At 41.1% G+C, this 18,691-nt stretch overlaps 1 protein-coding gene across 4 annotated transcripts in view; it reads left to right on the forward strand.

Annotated features, from left to right (window-relative positions):
- LOC103383979 (nucleosome-remodeling factor subunit BPTF) overlaps positions 1 to 18,413 on the forward strand; it is a 29,069-nt gene extending 10,656 nt beyond the window's left edge. For 3 of the 4 annotated variants that reach the window (XM_008317330.3, XM_008317331.3, XM_008317329.3), the window contains 24 exons: positions 238 to 373; positions 565 to 852; positions 944 to 2,870; positions 4,328 to 4,452; positions 4,704 to 4,832; positions 5,019 to 5,169; positions 5,562 to 5,601; positions 5,769 to 5,994; positions 6,099 to 6,239; positions 8,920 to 9,050; positions 9,316 to 9,430; positions 9,530 to 9,747; positions 9,852 to 10,092; positions 10,180 to 10,463; positions 10,761 to 10,874; positions 11,001 to 11,162; positions 11,408 to 11,490; positions 12,011 to 12,236; positions 12,332 to 12,654; positions 12,956 to 13,129; positions 13,511 to 13,703; positions 13,839 to 13,923; positions 14,518 to 14,704; positions 15,794 to 18,413. In XM_008317330.3, coding sequence (XP_008315552.1) covers positions 238 to 373; positions 565 to 852; positions 944 to 2,870; positions 4,328 to 4,452; positions 4,704 to 4,832; positions 5,019 to 5,169; positions 5,562 to 5,601; positions 5,769 to 5,994; positions 6,099 to 6,239; positions 8,920 to 9,050; positions 9,316 to 9,430; positions 9,530 to 9,747; positions 9,852 to 10,092; positions 10,180 to 10,463; positions 10,761 to 10,874; positions 11,001 to 11,162; positions 11,408 to 11,490; positions 12,011 to 12,236; positions 12,332 to 12,654; positions 12,956 to 13,129; positions 13,511 to 13,703; positions 13,839 to 13,923; positions 14,518 to 14,704; positions 15,794 to 15,830 — 5,736 coding nt within the window. In that variant the 3' untranslated portion in view covers positions 15,831 to 18,413. Of the gene's footprint in view, positions 1 to 237; positions 374 to 564; positions 853 to 943; positions 2,871 to 4,327; positions 4,453 to 4,703; positions 4,833 to 5,018; positions 5,170 to 5,561; positions 5,602 to 5,768; positions 5,995 to 6,098; positions 6,240 to 8,919; positions 9,051 to 9,315; positions 9,431 to 9,529; positions 9,748 to 9,851; positions 10,093 to 10,179; positions 10,464 to 10,760; positions 10,875 to 11,000; positions 11,163 to 11,407; positions 11,491 to 12,010; positions 12,237 to 12,331; positions 12,655 to 12,955; positions 13,130 to 13,510; positions 13,704 to 13,838; positions 13,924 to 14,517; positions 14,705 to 14,950; positions 15,754 to 15,793 lie in introns of those variants that run through there. The other variant, XM_017035306.2, reaches the window with a different exon arrangement.
- The last annotated feature ends 278 nt before the right edge of the window (positions 18,414 to 18,691 follow it).

Here is an 18,691-nt window from a genome sequence, read left to right on the forward strand (position 1 = left end):
TATTAAATGGTAGTAATATAGTATATAGTAATGGTATATATAGGGATGAGACTGTGTGTGTGTGTGTGGGGGGGGTATATGGACTTGTCATGTCCATGCATTAAATAGTAAACAATATGTTGATAAGATGTTTTTTTTCTTTATTCACAACTTTTTTTTGCTTCTTCAAATTGACTCTTTCTCTCTTGCACTGTGTCGTTCCTTGTTTCTCGTTCCTTCCGTTTTTTTAATGTGAAGGTGTGGAAGCAAAAAGGAGAAGAGTATCGTGTTACAGGCTACGGAGGCTGGAGTTGGATAAGTAAGACGTATGTGAAGCGGTTCGTTCCCAGGCTTCCCGGCAACACCAATGTCAATTACCGCAAAGAACTGGAAGGTCTGAAATGTGAATCTTTGGTGTCAGAAATCTCAATAATCAAATGGCTTTTAGTTAATTGGAATGTAGGTCTCTTTAATGTTCTCCCTATTTAACGTTTTATTTGGTATATCCCTGAGTGATTCACAGAATAATATGATTCTCTAATGACAAATTAGTTACCAATTTGACTCGTTTCTTTTTTTCTACAGATGCAAAACTTAACAAGAAATGCACCCTGCTGGACATAAGTCAACGACCCATTGAAGCTGCACCAGATACTCAGGGAACTGCTGCTTTAATTGGTGAAGCAAATAACCCAGATCCACACAGTTCTCCTAGAGCTACGCCAGAACATCTGAGGTCTGAGTGTGATGAAGAGATGAAAGAGGAGAAACAAGAAGAGGAGGTCAGCAAGGAAAAAGAAGAGGAATCCTTTGAGCAGTCACCGACTAGAATGGAAATGGATCAAACAGAATCACAATTGGTTGGCGAGCAAAGTATGGCGTCAGAGATTTGGACATTGTGTTTGGTTTAAATACATTTTTGTGTACATTTTGTAATTAATACCTGTTTTGTGTTTCTGTACAGAGTTTGTTATTCGGGAGGATAAGAATCCCCTGGAGATTGAAACTACAGAGAACTCAAAAAGAGCCTTCAACTATGACGTAGTTGACGTCAGCAATGGTTTTCTGACTCGCGTGGCCTATAAGAAGAAGGTGAAGACCTCCAAACTGGACGGCCTCTTGGAGCGCAGAGTAAAGCAGCATTCTATAGAAGAAACCCAGAGGCGACAGTTACCTGCTTCCAAACCCAGATCTCCTACAACAGTTTCATCCATTGTACCCGCTGTTATGAGCACCCCAGGCCAGCCACGTCCGTCACTCCATACGACACCGCTCACACTGGGTCACCCTGTTAAAGTAGAGGGGAACTCTCCCAAAGCAAATGTCTTGAAAAGTACTGACAATAATGTTACCCTCACGTCTTTTTCTCTGAACTCTGCACCCAGAGACAGTTGTACTACAGGTACACCTTGTGACTCATCTTCAGGACAGAGTTTAACCTCCTCAGTGTCCCGTGAACAGCAGGCAGATGTTGAAAGAACTACAGAGCAAAAAGAAAATAATTTACACCTTTTGGACCATGAGGTTGACCAACAGCTAAAAATAACAGAAACATCAGCACAGAACAGAACAGTCGATGTATCGTTTGATGCTACCAAGGCTGCGCACCTTCAAAACACAGATAGTGAAGTTCCCAGTTCGAAACAGGAGTCAATAAGGACATTTCCAAGTGTGCTTGACCATAAAAGTTGTGAAAAAAACTCCCCTTCTAAACCAGAGCCTTGTGTCCCTGTGCATGTATGCACTGAGGAAAATGGTACAGGGCCAAAGGAAAATCAAGAAAATGCCCATAATATTGAACCACATAAAAATAAGGCTATGATCACTCCAGAGACTCCTCAGGTAAATGGTAACAATGACTTTGAGGTTAAAGGCACCTTGAGTAACTCCGTCGTGGTCACAAATAATAGTAACGTCTCCAACAGTCCAAAGCCCAACATGAACAAAACTAACAATGATGGTCAAGGACAAGTGGACCTGTTGAAGGGCAGCGTGCAGCAAAAGCCTGTGGTTAATGGTGACTTACCACCTGTTCACAACTGTGCAGACGCTGCTGTCAATGAAAGTGTTGCATTGAAAGACACAACACCAAAATCAGATCAAGATGACAAACCTCAAGATATTAGCAAACTAAAAAACAACTTGGGTGCACTTAGAGTCGAAACATCGCAGCACAACAGCCAATCACCGTATCAGTCGACGGAAACCAGTTCCGTAGTAAAGATCATCAGAATGGCCCCGTCCCCTGTACCTTCGGCAGAGGAGTCCAGTCTGAGTGACGACTTTACGGAGAACAGTAACAGTGGGGTGACGGAACAACCCAAGACTATCACACAAGTTACCACCTCCACCACTACTACCACATCGGTCGTTTCCACCCAAATGAAGATACCCCCACCATCAAATGCGTGCAGAGTTGCAACAGTGACAGAATCCAGCTCGGTGTCCACCCTCACGACAATGACCAAAACAACTGTGACCAAAATATCGGAGCTCAATGGACAACCCGAAGACAACAAGAAGGAGACGGTGACACAAGAACAGGGGAGGCTGCACTTGTCTGTATGCAAGTCAACAGTCAACAATGTCACAACATCGGTATCATCTGTTACCATTTCCCAAGAAGACTTCTCATCGACAAAGGGACGCATCCGCTTACTTAAATTCTCACGCAACAAGAAGGCGCGCTCGAACACAGCTCTGCCCTCTTACTGCAAATTTGTCACCAAAAGCAAACGCACAAGTATTTTCGTACTTCAGCACGATGACCTGAAGGTGTTGGCGAGACGAGGTGGCTTCCGTGAGGTGGCAGTGTTTAGCTACAATTCCAAACCAGCCCCGGATATCTGGCCATACCCTTCACCCAGACCGTCATTTGGTATTGCATGGAGGTAAGAAATTAGTTTTCATTTTTTCTCTTTTAGGATTTGTAGAACTGTCGACAACTTTGGACTCAAAGAAATGTCTTTATATTTCAAAAAGGATTAATGAAGCTAAATTCTTTAAAGGTTTTTGCCCCCTCACAACCAACACTTGTGTTTCACATGCTGAACATCAGGGGCATGTTGCTCAAATACCCCACTACTTTCCGTCTGTGGTAACCACACAGTTTTAGGTTTCAGGAGATATGTTTGATATTTAACGTCATGAAGTGGAAAGTTAAAGATGGGACTATTACTCCTCAATTATTCACCTTGGTTTTGTCAGTCTTCCATGTCCTAGCGATTTGTCCATCTTTATGTCTTCTCCCTCCCTGTCTGACGTTCGCGGTCTTGGCCATGAGTGATGTTGTGGCTCTTAGTCGGCTGTCACAAAGGGACCTCTGGTTATTTTGACCGGACCTCAGATTTCCGAAGCAGACATGAATCATCCAGTGGTCAGAGCAGTGTCAGGATGTTCATTTTGTGCAGCGGCCCAACCCAGGGATGTTTTTCCCACCTGTGGTTACACAAGGGAAACGGAATATCAACCAAACCCCTTTCACTATAAACACAGTTATGAAAGGATCATGTTTATGAAGATGTTCAATATGCTATAATAGCTTTGGCCATAATGATGCGCAGATGGAACATTTCTTCTTAGATTAAACAAGGGATTCTGCCCATTGATCTATTACATCCTGCCGTCAGAGTCTACTCCCAATTTGTTACTCCCAGAGTTTGGGTTTTTAAAGATTCTATGCTCGATATCAAACAACGATAATAATAATTTTCTTTAAGATCAAGTTCATGTCTTGAAATAATCCAGGATTACATCCAGTTTCTTTAAAAAAAAAATTTTAAAGAAAAATTTTATTTATTTTATTTCTAACTCTAAATACTGGTCCCAGCTGCAGAGTGATTCACACAGTTACTGCTAAAACCAAACTACGTGACACTAGACAGAATCTTTAAAACATTTATTTTTCTTGTTCTCTATTTTCCAGCACAATGTACGAATCTTGCGTCTCTATTTTCCAGTGGAGCTGAATTTAGACCACAATGTTCAAAACAGCCGTGGGCAGAGGCACAGTGTTCTCTGGTTGTCCTGCGTACATCTCTGTGTTAGTTTAATTCTGAGAGGAAAGTTCAGTCCACTGAATCTATCACAAATTAGTATGATACTTTTAGTTATCTAACAAATGCTGTTGATTAGCACATACCAATTACTGCACTATTAAGGACAAAGTTATAGGCTATTGGTTATACACAGATTCTAAATGTCGTAAGCACAAGCTACTTTTTGAAACAAGCTAAAAGTCCTGAGCCTGTCAGTTCAAATCTTGTTCACGGAATCAAAATGTACTGAAATGAAAGATGTCAACATGATACCAGGTCAGTTAGGTATTATAAACTGTGTTGTGTTACAGATATCGTTTGCAGACGGTCAAGTCTCTGGCTGGTGTGAGTCTCATGCTGAGGCTCCTCTGGGCCTGTCTGAGGTGGGACGACATGGCCGTGAAACCTTCTGCTGCTGTTGGCACCACTCGCACAGGTAGAACGAAGTTGTTTTTTTTGTCAAACTCAGACATAATTTATTATCAGTGTGAAAGCATTGTGGATGGGGCATTATTTGTGAATCCTTAGGGGTCTTAATTGCCCCTAAGCTTTCTCTCCTGGTGACTGGACTTTTTTTTTTAATCTTTCTTCTCTGCAGCTTAAGATTTGTTAGCATCTCATTCAGATGAAGATTTTCTCCTTCTTATTACAACACCAACCCTGCGTTGTTCTCACTCATTTCTACAGAGACATCGGATACTGAAATCACCACTACAGAGATCATCAAGCGTCGTGATGTAGGACCTTACGGCATTCGCTCAGAGTACTGTATTCGGAAAATCATTTGTCCGCTTGGCGTTCCTGAGACTCCTAAAGGTAAGGCACTGTTGTATTTACGTTACATTTATATATTTATTTAAGTAGGCAGAAAATAATTGTGTAGTTTTACTTTACCAGTGTTTAGCCCTAATCCATTACCAAGACTGGTGTATACCTTGTGGCATTTAGAAAAGGACATTCAAAATACATGCATAGTAACCATTTAAAAATCTTTCAACACAGAAACCCACACACCTCAGAGGAAGGGGCTTCGCTCCAGTGCCCTGCGTCCAAAGAAGCCTGAGCCTGCCAAGCAAACAGGCCCAGTGGTGATTGAGACATGGGTACCTGAAGAGGAGCTGGACCTCTGGGAGATCAGAGCCTTTTCAGAAAGGTCAGTTGACCCAGGATTAAAATGTATTCATCCTTTTTTTTATTGGAAGGTATAATTCAAGTTATAATATTAAGACTGTTTTTTCATTAAGTACACTTGTAATGTTCTTAATGTTTTATTTTTTTCATTAACAAATTCTGAAGAAAGGAAAATCTAAATCAGATCAAAATTGATCTGATAGTCCTTTCCCTTTAAAACAGCACACATTCTTCTGGGTAAATTGCTTTTGAAGTAGCATGTTTCTAGACAAAATTAAATTAAAGTTGATATTTTAGATAAGAATTCTTCCTTTTCAATTTTATCATTCATTACAGACAAACATGAATTAAAACATGTTTTGTTTTTTTAAAAGTTTTTTTCTTAACCCTAACACAATTTTTTTTTTCCAAAAGGGTTGAGAAGGAGAAAGCTCAGGCGGCAGAGCAGGCGAAGGTATGTGCTGTATATTTTTTAAATAATGTCAAAATTAATAGATGTTCAAACTTGAGAGCAGCTTTCACTTGTTTCTGCTCTCACTTTTTGACAGCCTCAGTTTTTGAGACCAGATGGTTCTACTTCTTTCATTAATATTTCTATAACTTTATTAATTTTTGTTTCAGAAACGTCAGGAGCAGAAACCAACTTCAGGAACTTCATCTCAAACAGGAACACCTGCAACGTCTGCAGCTACACCCAAAGTGATTGTGGGTTCACTGTCGGGTCAGGGCACGCCCAACACTAAGGTGGTGCTGTCCACCAAGATGGGCACCCCTGTTACATTCCAACCAAACAAAAACTTCCAGCAGTCATTTGCCACGTGGGTGAAGCAGGGTCAAAGCACACAAGGTACTTGATGAAGTGTAATTTAATATTTGTTGGACAGGAACTTTATTACTATCTTTCGTAGATATTAAGTATTGCAATTACATTTTCGATGTTTGAATCATCAGGAGGAGGCAGCGAGGTAACATCAGGAGGACACACCCTCCAGATTACAGGAAAATCAGCGAGTGGTAAAATACTGACCACCAAACTGCCGCTGCCTGCCAACAGCAAAATCGTCACAGTGAACGTACCGACGTCACAGGGAGGTAGGACACATTTTCACACTTTTTGGTGCAAACAGAGGCCATCTGATTTTATGTTACCATTTCAAGGACACGGTCTTTCTTTGTTCTTCCTTTAACTTTGATCCACTTTGAGACTTGCCAAATATGTGAAAGATACTTAACGACATTCTGCAAATAAAATACTTGGCACTGAGTAAAACGATAACAGAGCTAGCCACTTGTTCAGTCCTGATTGATTGAGCATATTTTCTGTTTTTCACATTTTAATGTCTGTGACCACAAGCCCAAATACTTTATATTGTACAATTCCAAGCCAATGACATTTCTCAGTCCTGATCACCACTGTCATCAAGCCAAATTCTGCAGTGAGGATTTTTTTTTCATTAACTCCACATTAAACATAGAAACTATTTTCATTTCAAATAAAAGACCTGACCTTTTATTAACACACACAATTCACATTTAAAAATCAGCCACCAAGGTATTTTATCTTCAACAAAATTGTATTTGTAAAGCCTCCCTTTACTCCCTTGTTAGATGTTGAAGTAGTTTGGTTTAGATTTTGTTAGGAACACTCGTCAGGTCCTGTAGTTCTGGAGGCACGGGAACCTGCCAGGTAAAGACGGGACAATGAGAGAGAAGCAGGAGACAGACTAGTGGCAAAAGAGGAGATTCGGTTATTGTCATGACACTAATTCAGAGAAAAGGTGCACCATGGGAGTTCCTCCAGCAGTCTACCCCTTTAGCAGCATATCTGAGGGATAGTTATGCTGCTGTGACTAATGCAGCTGCTGCCTCAAATAGCATATTACCTTTAAAGTTTTTTTTTAGTATTCCAGGCAGCATCACTGACCATGTACTTTATCATTGACTTTACTGTTTGAATGTTCCTCTGTGTCATGCTTGAGTGAACATCAGAAGAAGCTTTTTTGGTGTCACAGGCCATAGTCATGGTCACGGTGCCACTGGCTTACACCCAGCCAACTGTCCTCTGTGTTCTTGACTAATGTGGCACAGTTGGGATCTCCAGCTACAGCTGTGGTGTCCTTTATGTGCCAACTTAATGAGTCAGCTTCTCAGTGTGGCGTATCACGTCTGGTGGTGTCTCTTGTGGCCCTGGTGTTTTCATGAAAAGCTGCTATTTGCAGTCGTTGGTCTTTTGGAAAGGTAACATGTGTAGTCTGAAGTTCTGAGCCCAGATGTCGGAGCAGGGTTGTCTACCTCTATTCTCAACTGTGTTTGTAGATGGCCTGGTATAGTGTTGGTCAAGTGTCACTGCATTCTGCTCAACACCTGGTGGTAGTGATCTAACAATGGCTAACTTTAGAACAGTTACATAGTTATGACTTATGCATAGTTTAAACATTGGGTATTTATGAATTAATTGTGCAATTTTTAAATTGAAAGCTGGCAGTGATGTGATGATTTAAAGGATGCGTTGGTTTTTAAAGGGATATTCTGTTAGAACTGTTAACATGTTATGATGTTACTGTTGAGTTTGGGTGTATATCCTAACAAAAGTACTAATTAGTATTTTTGTAATTCATTTTAAATGTTGAGTCAGAAGTTAAACCTAAGAATTGAATATATATGTATTGGTTCTGTTTATATTTGTGTATATTACATTACTTTTTTTTACAGCATCAAATGCTTTCTGTACAACCTAAAAATATTTTTTAACTAAACCTTGTATTTTTATGTATTATCCAAGAGTTAAAATTTAACATACATTTATCAGAAGAAGAAAGTAATATTTAACAAGTTTATGGAAAAAAAACCCCGTCTGACTTTACTTGCCTTTGAAGTAACGATGAAGGAGAAATTAGGTTGAGGTGGATCAGTCCATTTAATGGACATGTGTATTTATCCAGCATGACTGTTGGCAGCACTGTTTGTTTTGGAAGGGCTTAAGGAAGTAAGAGAGGAAAACAAGTTTACTCTGAGGTCTGCTTTTCAGACAGGTAGCTCTCTATAGTGGGATTTCATTTCTCTTTTTTTTTCCTTTCAGTTTTTTTTTTAATGTTTAACTCTGCAGTCCCCAGAGTCTCGACTCCACAACCTCTCCAAACAGCCAATCCATAGAAACAAGTGTTTGATCTGTGAGAGCAAAGCAGCTACTCCCCTGAACTCACCGCAGGGTTTAATGTCTCTGATTGAATAGGGAACACCTTGATGTATAGGTTTACCTGCTTGGTTGTGGTTAAAAAACCGCAGCACTGAGTCAGCACAAGGAGAAAGAGAAACTCTGTTGATTTCCATTTCTGCCATCAGCTACGCGTGAGCTAAGCCAGGCTCGATGCTTGGTGACTATGAAACGCCCCCTTAGTCAGACTGGTGTTTTAAAGTGGGATCTGAATTCATGCATAATTTATAAGAAGGTTCAGGTACTTTGGGGAAAACCAACTGAGCTTTCATGAAGCCTTTTGAAGATTGTGCCTACCTGCTCAACTAATATTTATTTTCACCATGATCAAAAGGCAGCCGTCTAACCGCCAGAGTACCGTATACTACAAATAATGTATTGAGTCATGTGATTAAAAGACCTCTGTATTACTACTAACCTGAAACATGCAGACTTGTATCAGGTTTAAAAAGATATTTTGATTTGAAATAGAAACGAATAGACAATATTTTTCCACGCCTTCATCTTATTACTTTTCATTCATGTTTCTGATAACTTTTTCCCCTCTTGTCTACAAAGGTGTGGTTCATCAAAAAGTTTTGGGTATCATCCCATCCAGCGCAGCAGGTGGTGCCCAGACCTACACCACATTCCAGCCCCGGACCACCACACTTAACATTAGGCCCAATACCACGGGCGCCCAGCAGCAGGTCAGTGGTCCGTCCCCAAGCCTTTTAACGCCAGTGACAGGGATTCTACAATAGTAAATGTTGATCAATGAAACCATTGCACATTTAAGATTTTATAAACTACTAACTTCCCCCTAACATTGACATTTAGTATTTAGTACACATCGATTTATCTGTTAATTAGAAAGTTCTGATCAGTTCAAAAGGTGAAAAACAGTCATATTGTTATCATTATTATTTGTCATGATTGAATCACACTAAAATTTTTGTTACAATATTCTTTTAGATTCTGACAACTAGCAGTCAGATCCGTCCGGGAATGACGGTCATCAGGACACCACTCCAGCAGACAGGAACCATAGGGAAGACCATACTACGGACACCCCTCGTGGTCCAGCAGGGTATTTACACAACACTTAACTTGGCCTTAAATTATAACACAGTTCAGCTTTATGAGAATCCACAGCACGTCAACCTTGTCACCTCCTTCTCTTTTACAGACCAAGGTGGTCAGCAGGTAGTGACACAAATCATTCAGGGTCAGGCAGTTTCCACACCGATGTCTGGTGCAAGCCCTGTTGCCACAGTTACAGGCCAGGGCATGAGCAGTCCCTCCACTGCAGAACAAGCAGCTAGCCAGATAGCAGCCAGTGCCCCACGTGTACAAGGGCAAAACCAGGTTAAACTGACTCTGGCACAGCTCACTCACCTCACACAGGTTGGTAAACACACACAAGCTCTTGTTATACAATATATATCAAATACAATATAAATCATAATCACAACTTCCTGCTCCTCTTGCTCTTACTCTGCTCCCTGTAGAAGCAGCAGTCTGGTCCAGGCACAGAGCAGCAGACTGGTGCCACCTGTACCCCACAGGCTGTAACTGTAATGGTTCAGGGTCAGGGCCAGACCGCCGGGCAACTACAGGTCATACCTCATGGAGTAACTGTCATCCCAGGACCTGGGCAGCAGTTAATGCAGGCCGCACTGCCCAATGGCCAGGTGCAACGTTTCCTGTTCACACCGTTGCCCTCTGCTGCCACACCCACATCAGGAATAGGTATGACCTCAAAATAACGTCCATAATCCTCCTCTGTTCTTCTTCTAACTTCTCCCTGTCTCTGATGTTCTTCTGTTGTCCAAACAGCCACCACAGCTTCCAGTCAGCCCAACTCCACCTCCACTAATACCCCAGCTCAACCTGTCCAACAAGCAGCAGCTCCCATCCAAGCAGGCGCACCTCCACTGACTACCACCACGAGCAGCCCATCCTCAGCCACCCCTCAGGCCCAGGTGCCACATCAGACGCAGGCCCAGATGCCCATCCAGTCGCCCACCTCACTGCAGGTCAAAACACAAGGAGGAGCGGCGCAGCTGCAGGTGCATCAGCCTCAGTCTCAGCTCATTAGTGTGACTGGACTACAGCAGCAGGTACAGAGAGAGAGAGAGAGACAGGGAAACACACTGAAATGAACTGACCTTTGTAACATTGATGTCACTGATGGAGGAGTTGCTCCATGAGAAATAACACTACTGACACACTGTTAAATCTAGGGGGACGAGTCACCTACATGTGTCATATATTTACAACTGTCTGGCCGTGAACTTATTCAGTTTGAGTGTTTAATTTAGTTGTTGTGTTGTTGATGTTTTGAACTTTTTAAGAATGTTAAAAACCCTGATTTCTCTTTCACATTCCATGTTTAATTGTCTGCGTAACAATTGCAGGTGTTAGCTCAGCTGCAGGCCCAGCAGGGTGGGGGCGCTCTGCCACAGCACATCAAACTGCAACTTCCAATCCAGATTCAGACGGCTGGGTCGTCTTCATCTCAGGGAGGACAGGTGAAGTGCATTGATTATAAATAAGTGTTGAAAGGTTGGAATAAGTCATGAAGTAGTTATCCTGGTAAAAAGCAAAATATTACAATTTAGTTGCTGTGGTTCTCATTGATTATGTCGACTGAACAGGTTGGGAACGTGGTGGCCGTGCAGGCAGTGTCTGTCCAGGAGCAGCTGCAGAGAATCCAGCAGCTCAGGGAGCAGCAACAGCAGAAGAAGAGACAGGCTGCAGAGGCCAAGAGGGAGCAAGCACTCAACACAGCTAGCCAGAGTGACATCATTCAGAAACAGGTGTGTATCTGAGTCTACATTGGTCAACAGGTCATCATCAGTGTCATTTACATCAAAACCTTCAACGTAAAAAGTAGCTTCACACTTATAGCTTTGCTCCACATTCATTTAGATTACTACAGAAAAACACTTTTTCTATTAACACCTTTGAATCGTCTCCTAAAATCCTCACATGTATTCTTCTTTTTATGAAGTTTTGTATTTTAAAATTCAATATTTTTGTCTTGTTTCATCTTTTTTTTAAGGTGGTGATGAAACAAAATGCTGCTATTGAGCACCTGAAGCAGAAGAAGACGATGACGCCTGCAGAGAGAGAAGAGAATCAGAGGTGTGTGTATTTATCTGTATCCACAGAGAAATCATGTTGTCATTTATACTAAAACTTAAAGGTCAATGGATTCATTTCATTTCATTTTGCACTTTTTATGTAGCTTCTGTCTGTCGGTTTTTTTTTTCCCATAACCCTTTATCCACGCAGTACTTTACATTTGACCTCACTTCCTTAATGAAGACAGTGTGGCCTCTGTTGTCTTCTCTCCTGTTCTTTTTTCTACAGGCTGCTATAACAATCTGTGCAAAACTTTACTACTTTTTTCACTTATGTTTTTATAAAGTAGTCATGGTCTGCAAAATTTCAGGGCTGATTGTTTGCTGTTGTGATTAGTGTGATGACAGGATGATGAATGAAACAAGCACAGCTCTGTCACTGCTTTCTTTATGATGTCCTTAAGTTTACTAGTAGTAATCTGTTCAGCTAGTAAACACACGTGTTTTTTCAGTTTAGTTTTGTCTTAGATGTTTCCAAACTATGCACAGTTAATTCTTAAATGTTTTTTTTTTTCCCCCAGGATGATTGTTTGCAACCAGGTGATGAAATTTATCCTCGACCGAATAGACAAGGATGAGAGGCAGGCCACAAAAAAAAGGAAAAAGGAGGAGGTGGTGGAGGCTAAAAGGAGGTTGGCTAATGCCAGCAAGCTCTCGACACTGCTGTATCGGCACAAAGAAAGCCTTAAGATGGAGATCCTGAAGAAGCGAGCGCTTCTCGACAAGGAGTTGCAGCTGGAGGCTCAGGTAAAGAGGAACCAGAGAAGAGATGCTTCTCAGTGGAAGCTTTCCTTTAGATTTTAAAATATTCCTCTTTGCTTATCCCGCTTTCCACATCATAGGAGGAGTTGAAACAGGATCTTCTGCGAATACGTAGAGAAAAAGAGCGGGCTCAGGCTGCTGCCCAACAGGCAGCACAGGTTGCAGCCAAGGCGGCTGACAACCAAAAGCACCACACACTGACAAAGGCACACGGCATTACGGCTCAGCATCATACGTCTGCAGCCGTCAGCTCGTCACACAAGAGGAAACGGGAAGAGGAGAAAGAGACGCCGACGCCGTCAAAGTCCAAGAAGAAGAAAATGATCTCGACAACGAGCACCAAGGAGAGCAAGAAGGACATCAAGCTCTACTGCATCTGCAAGACGCCCTACGATGAGACCAAGTATGACCAAAGTCATGAGAGTCTATTTTCTTTTCTCATTATTTCTGTTAATGCAGAAATGTCTTCCAAGGAGTTACATCCTGTGGCAATTAGACTGATTGAATAATGAATAATAATGAATATGTATATATGTCTTTTTTTTCTCTACAAACGTTTATTTTAACACAGTAGCACTAAGGAACAGATATTCCTACTGACCAGAATGAATGGAATAACAAATCAGTGTAATTTATCTCTCTTATCTTTAAGGCTGTACCTGGTCAAATGTGTTGTACATGAACTTTCTCTTTTCTCTTTAAAGGTTTTACATTGGTTGTGACCTCTGTACAAACTGGTATCACGGAGACTGTGTGGGCATCACAGAGAAGGAGGCCAAGAAAATGGACGACTACATCTGTGTGGAGTGTAAGAGAGGCCAGCAGGGCAGCACAGAGGAACTCTACTGCATCTGTCAGACTCCATATGATGAATCCCAGTGAGTCCCTGTGATCTGTGTGTGAATTAACAGGAGTAATCTGCTGCAGACTGACATGGATGCATGTGAAATAGAGTTGGAAACTGACATACAGTATATATCCAAACTACAGTTACAGGTGTTGTCTAATTGGTCTGTTGTTGTGCAGGTTGCACCCATTCATTTGTAATTTGACTGTCATTCCTGTCAAACAATGTTATCATTCAGCACCTGAACCACTGCAGAGCTCTAAGTCTCATTGCGATGACTTTGTATGGATTAATGCTCACTAACGTCTGTAATGGATTATCATATAAGTTGTCTTGTTAATGAAAAATCTAACGGTTAACTGTACATTTATGTAGCACTGGAGCTAAAGTCTGAACGTTTCGTGCTCCGCAGGTTCTACATCGGCTGTGATCGTTGTCAGAATTGGTACCACGGACGCTGTGTAGGTATTCTCCAGAGCGAAGCCAACCACATCGACGAGTATGTGTGTCCACAGTGCCAGTCCACGGAGGACGCAATGACCGTCTTCAGTCCACTCACAGACAAGGACTATGAGGGATTGAGGAGAGTCCTGCGTTCCTTACAGGTCAGATGAACCGTCAGCAGAGAGATACAGTGGTGGATGAATATTGACAAGTGGAATTTAGACCAATCTGCAGCGAACAATCTACCCTGGTACAGGTGTCTTACCTTTGCCTTTCTCTAACCGTTCTCTCTGCAGGCACATAAAATGGCCTGGCCGTTCCTGGAGCCCGTGGATACAAATGATGCCCCAGACTACTACAGGGTCATAAAGGAACCAATGGGTGAGTAGGAAATATGTGAGGAAGCTCAGGCGCTGTAGGTGTACTAACAGTAAATGAACTTTCTGAATTACAAATTTCTGAATCAACTGAATCAGTTTTGGCAACAGCGTCATACTTGATTTTTTTTTTACTGAAATAGTGTGACAGTTCTTATGGTTGTCAGTACAGTTCATTTGTGCAGCTGTTGCTAATTATTAAGTGTCGTTGGTGCTTCTGGTAAAAACTTGTTCTTTATCTGACTATGGCTGCTGTCTGTAGCCCTGTGTTTGCTCTCTGTAATGACACTTGGCTGTTGACACTGTCCTCAGGAATGTCAAATCTCCATTGCTCATCTGTGGAGCTCAGTGGATTGAAATGATGAATGACAACTCTTTTTAAAATCAGTCAATATTCAGGCCAGATTTACAGGCCCTCATTACTATAAGTATGACTCAAGGAGTCATACCCCTCATTACTATAAGTATGACTCAAGGCTGACATGAAGAGTCACTTTTTACTGGCAGCGACTGGCAGTGAAGGTTGTGAGGTTTTTCTTCATCTTCACGACTCTTCACCTTTAACCAGTCCTGTTTTCTTCAACGTTTTTTTTCTCAGATCTTTCCACCATGGAGGAGCGGGTACAGAAGCGCAAGTACACAAAGCTGACAGAGTTCGTAGCAGACATGACCAAAATATTTGACAACTGCCGCTACTACAACCCCAGTGACTCGCCTTTCTACCAATGTGCCGAGGTTCTGGAGAACTTCTTTGTCCAGAAGCTCAAAGGCTTCAAAGCCAGCAGGTAAGATGTTGGTGATGACAGAAATGTGTTAAAAAGTTTAATCTGTTCAACGACGTCATTTCCACAGCCCTAATAAAAACAAAATAGTTTCATGGTGTTTATGCTGCACTTTCATGACTTTTCATGTTCATGGTTGGATGTCTTGTGTTTTCTTGTGCCTTAAGCTAACATGTGCTTCCTCTACATATATTTCTCCCACCCTCCAACCCCGACCCTGTCTCTCCCCTGTTTTGCTGTGTCTTACAGATTGTGAAGTCATGCTCCGGATACCGGGGTCACTGTTAAAGCAGACATTATTATTTTTAAAAAATCCTCAACACAGCTGTTTGTTCCTTTAAAACAGCAATAAATATTGTACAAAAATGTGTTTTTAAATTAGTAAATGGAAAACAATTTACTGTCTGACAATGGCAGCCATGCTGGTTAAACATCAACTCATTGGAAACGTGTATTTTCTTACACTTGTTGCAACAGATGACTGATATTTTGTTGATGTCTGAGTTGAATATGAAACAAAGTAGTTTGATATTCTCCTTCTTGTGATAAGTTTTACAATAAAACACTTTTATTGTAACATTTAAGTCACCAGACAACTTCTCTTTTTATTCTTCTCTTTATTGTATCGGTCACATTGTACTGCCACAGAACATTTTTACCTCATTTTTTTAGCCAAGGAGTTTAAAAAAAAGGACATGCCACCTGTGTACATTTGATTTTACCGACTGTTCCACTGTAGAGGATTATTTGTGCTTCTCTGTCCTGTTTCTGAAGGACCAGTTTTTAAAGAAAATAATAGTAGGACCTGTAAAAACAGATTGGAGTCCATTTATAGTAAGCTTGTCTGATGTAAACATGACTATTACCTTAGTATAAACACTGGTCGGCCTAAAAGGTAAACCTTTGATTTCACCACCATGGCTGCCTGGTTGTTGTCTGAGCATCTGACCCCACCGGCATCCAGTAGCTGTTTTTGTTTTTCTGTGATTCATCAGTGCATATTTTTGTAATATTGTAAAGCTTTTAATAAAAAACAAAATGGAGATGGAAATGTTCCAACTGTTTGTTCCTCTCTTCTTTGCCTCTCTGTAGGTCTCATAGCAACAAACTGCAGTCAGCAACCTCTTAGCTCCTTCCTAAAAACCAAGTGTACGAAATCCAAGACTTGTGGTTCCATCTGAAAGATTAATACCTGAGGGCCTGCGCAGGCTGCACCTGAAGCTGAGCCCTCTCCAGAGCAGAGCGCACTCCCAGCTGAAGGTCAGGTGGCAGTGGTGTCAAGAGCCTTCAACATCTGTAGTTGCAGTAAAAAAAGGTAATGAAGAGGATGTAAAGACAGTTTTTTTATCCAAAGCATCAGAGACGGAGAAGTTCCTTCTTCAGGCGACCACAGACTTTGAGGCTGTATGTTTTGTCGCAGCCGGCTGGTCGACATCTACCAGTGAGAAAACAGGTTCAGATTTGGAGGATTCTTCCTGGCTGTTATTAGATGGTGCAGTGTTTTCCCTCTGTAGCTGATCCCTATTCAGCAGATGTTGTCTTCTTACTTCACGTCTCAAATTCAGGAGTAGTTAAAGTCTGTGTTCATACTTGTTTGGCTTGGTTCAAATAAACCCCGATATGTTTGGTCTGTAACTGGGGTTCACTGGAACGGACTGATCAGTAAGACTCTGTTGATGAGTTCGTGGAAAACCTGTTAAATACCATCAAAACAAACTGTTAAAGTCACAAATTCACGGAGCCCTGGAGTCAATGTGTGACAGAAGAAGAACTCTGAATAAACTGAGTAATGCTTTCAACTAAAACTTTTTTTAATTTCCGGAAAAAGAAGTATACGAGAGGTCCTTGGTTTACAATGTCCTTGTCCTATGGTGTTTCGTGGTTACGTCGCCATCGCCCACACATTTATTAAGAAAGTCTTGTTCCATCATTTCGACGTACAGAGTTAAAACTAATTTTACATGGGAACTAGTTGGGGAATGAGGCAAACGAACACGTCGTCACACCACACTACACGTGGAAGACGGCTTTGTTTACGTTTGCTTTTGGACGCCATGCATTGGTTTGTGCTACATCCGCTTTCTTTGTTTTGTTTTTTGGGAGGAGATTTTTGCCCTTCATTATGGCTCCCAGGTGTGAGCCAGACACTTCTTATGTTTTTATGTCGTCTTAGATGGTGATGTTACCACCGTGATAGCTACAGTATGTCGGAAACTTACGAACATCGACGTTAGTCAAGGACCCTCTGTAGTTATTTTTCCAAAGGTTCACTGTACTTTTGCAAAGTTATGTATTTCCAAAATTATGTGTTTTTTTCCCTGTCCTTATTTTCACCTCCAGGGCTCCTCCCAATAAGTCACCTCAAATAAATCATGCTGTGATCTTGTGAGATGTTCTAAAAACAGAGAACAGAGGAGCAGATTTTCTTAATAGGTTAAAATGAGAACATTAAGACAGCAGGAAGAAAAAAAGGAGTGTCCAGTTGGATTTTGATTGATTTTGATTTCTTGTGCACTGGTCTTTGGTTCCGTGTTAAAAATACATGCATGTGTCACTACAGATGTTAATACCACCACGGTGTGAAGTGTCTTCAGCAGTAAAGATGTGCCACACTCACGTTTGTATATTGTAACCACAGCTGGTGTACAAACAGGATCTGATGAAGAGAATCTGTCGGTCTTCATCTTCAGTCTCCTACCTCCCAGTTTTTAAGTCCACTAAATTCAGGAGCTCTGGGCAGATTTGACTTTTTTTTTTTAATGTGATGTTGCTGCTTCAGATGATCAATATGACAAGTTACTGAGTTGTCAGGGTTAGAAAAGCTGGTTCGATAAACTCACAGTTAGGGGTGTATTTAATACTGCTTCTTAAATGGGTGTGGACAGCAGAGGTTACATGAAATTTTAATGTGTCTTGATTTTGTAGTGTCTTCATTACCTACACACCCAAAACCAGCCGTCTCAGCCAGTGAACCTTGTCCTTTGGCTTTTTTTAAGATGCCATTGAAGAAAGTCAGGTAGCTGTGAGCACTTTTACATTTGGATTTATCTGTTAATGAAAAGATTGTTAGAGCGTCTGAAAAAAGAAAGACAGTGTCTCCCTCTCTGTCCCTGCCAGCACATTTCACCGAAGACGACAGTGTGGCTCACACATACTTTTTGATTCCCCCTCAAAACCATGGCTAAGTAATTGGATAATGGACCTTTCCTCTCAGCAGCAGCTCAGTTAAATGGTGGTTTGTGGCAGCGTGTCTGAAAGTCAATTAGGCTGGTTTTTTTCCATCATGGGGTTTGTATGAAACTTTTATAATTACATTTGTAGCATATTTGGGAACATTTTTGTATGTGTGTTAATAATGTTTCTAAGCAAGCGAACATTAGACACTTGACTTTCATGTTCAAAACTGTTTGAAATTCAGAAAAGGTTTCAGTCTATTGTTTTTCCTTTGTATGTTTGAGAGTTGAGAGATAATGTAGTGTTTCTTATTCTCTGTGTGCTTCAGTCACAAATGTCTGTCACTTTGTGATCTAATCATGTGTTTTATCCACTGTTTCTAAAGTCTCATGTAAATTATTGTTGTCCAAATGTGTAGATATTTAAAATTTTTAGAAAACTATACACATTTATTTTTAACTTTTGGAACCAGGAACTAAGCCCATCTGTACATATTACCTTTTTTTAAAAGATAATAAAAAAATAAAGTGAACTCTTACTTGTATGTTGCTGTTGCATTTATTTACTTTTTTTCTTAGTTTCGTCAGTGTAGCAGTGACAGCAGAACGACAAAATACTCTTCCACTAGGTGGCTGCAGATGAGTATAAAACCTGGCAAAGGAGATAACATTTAATATCTTAATACCACAATGGGGAAATCCACAGTGGGGGTCTTTGCAACCCACACAGGCTGCCACAGGAGGCGCTATTAAGTATGTGGTTCCTCTATGGATCAAACCCAGGAACCTGGTGTAAAGCAGGAGTGATAACTGCTAC

The sequence above is a fragment of the Cynoglossus semilaevis genome, chromosome 9 (genome assembly GCF_000523025.1).
Source record: "Cynoglossus semilaevis isolate Cse_v1.0 chromosome 9, Cse_v1.0, whole genome shotgun sequence".
Taxonomy (NCBI): Eukaryota; Metazoa; Chordata; class Actinopteri; order Pleuronectiformes; family Cynoglossidae; genus Cynoglossus; species Cynoglossus semilaevis.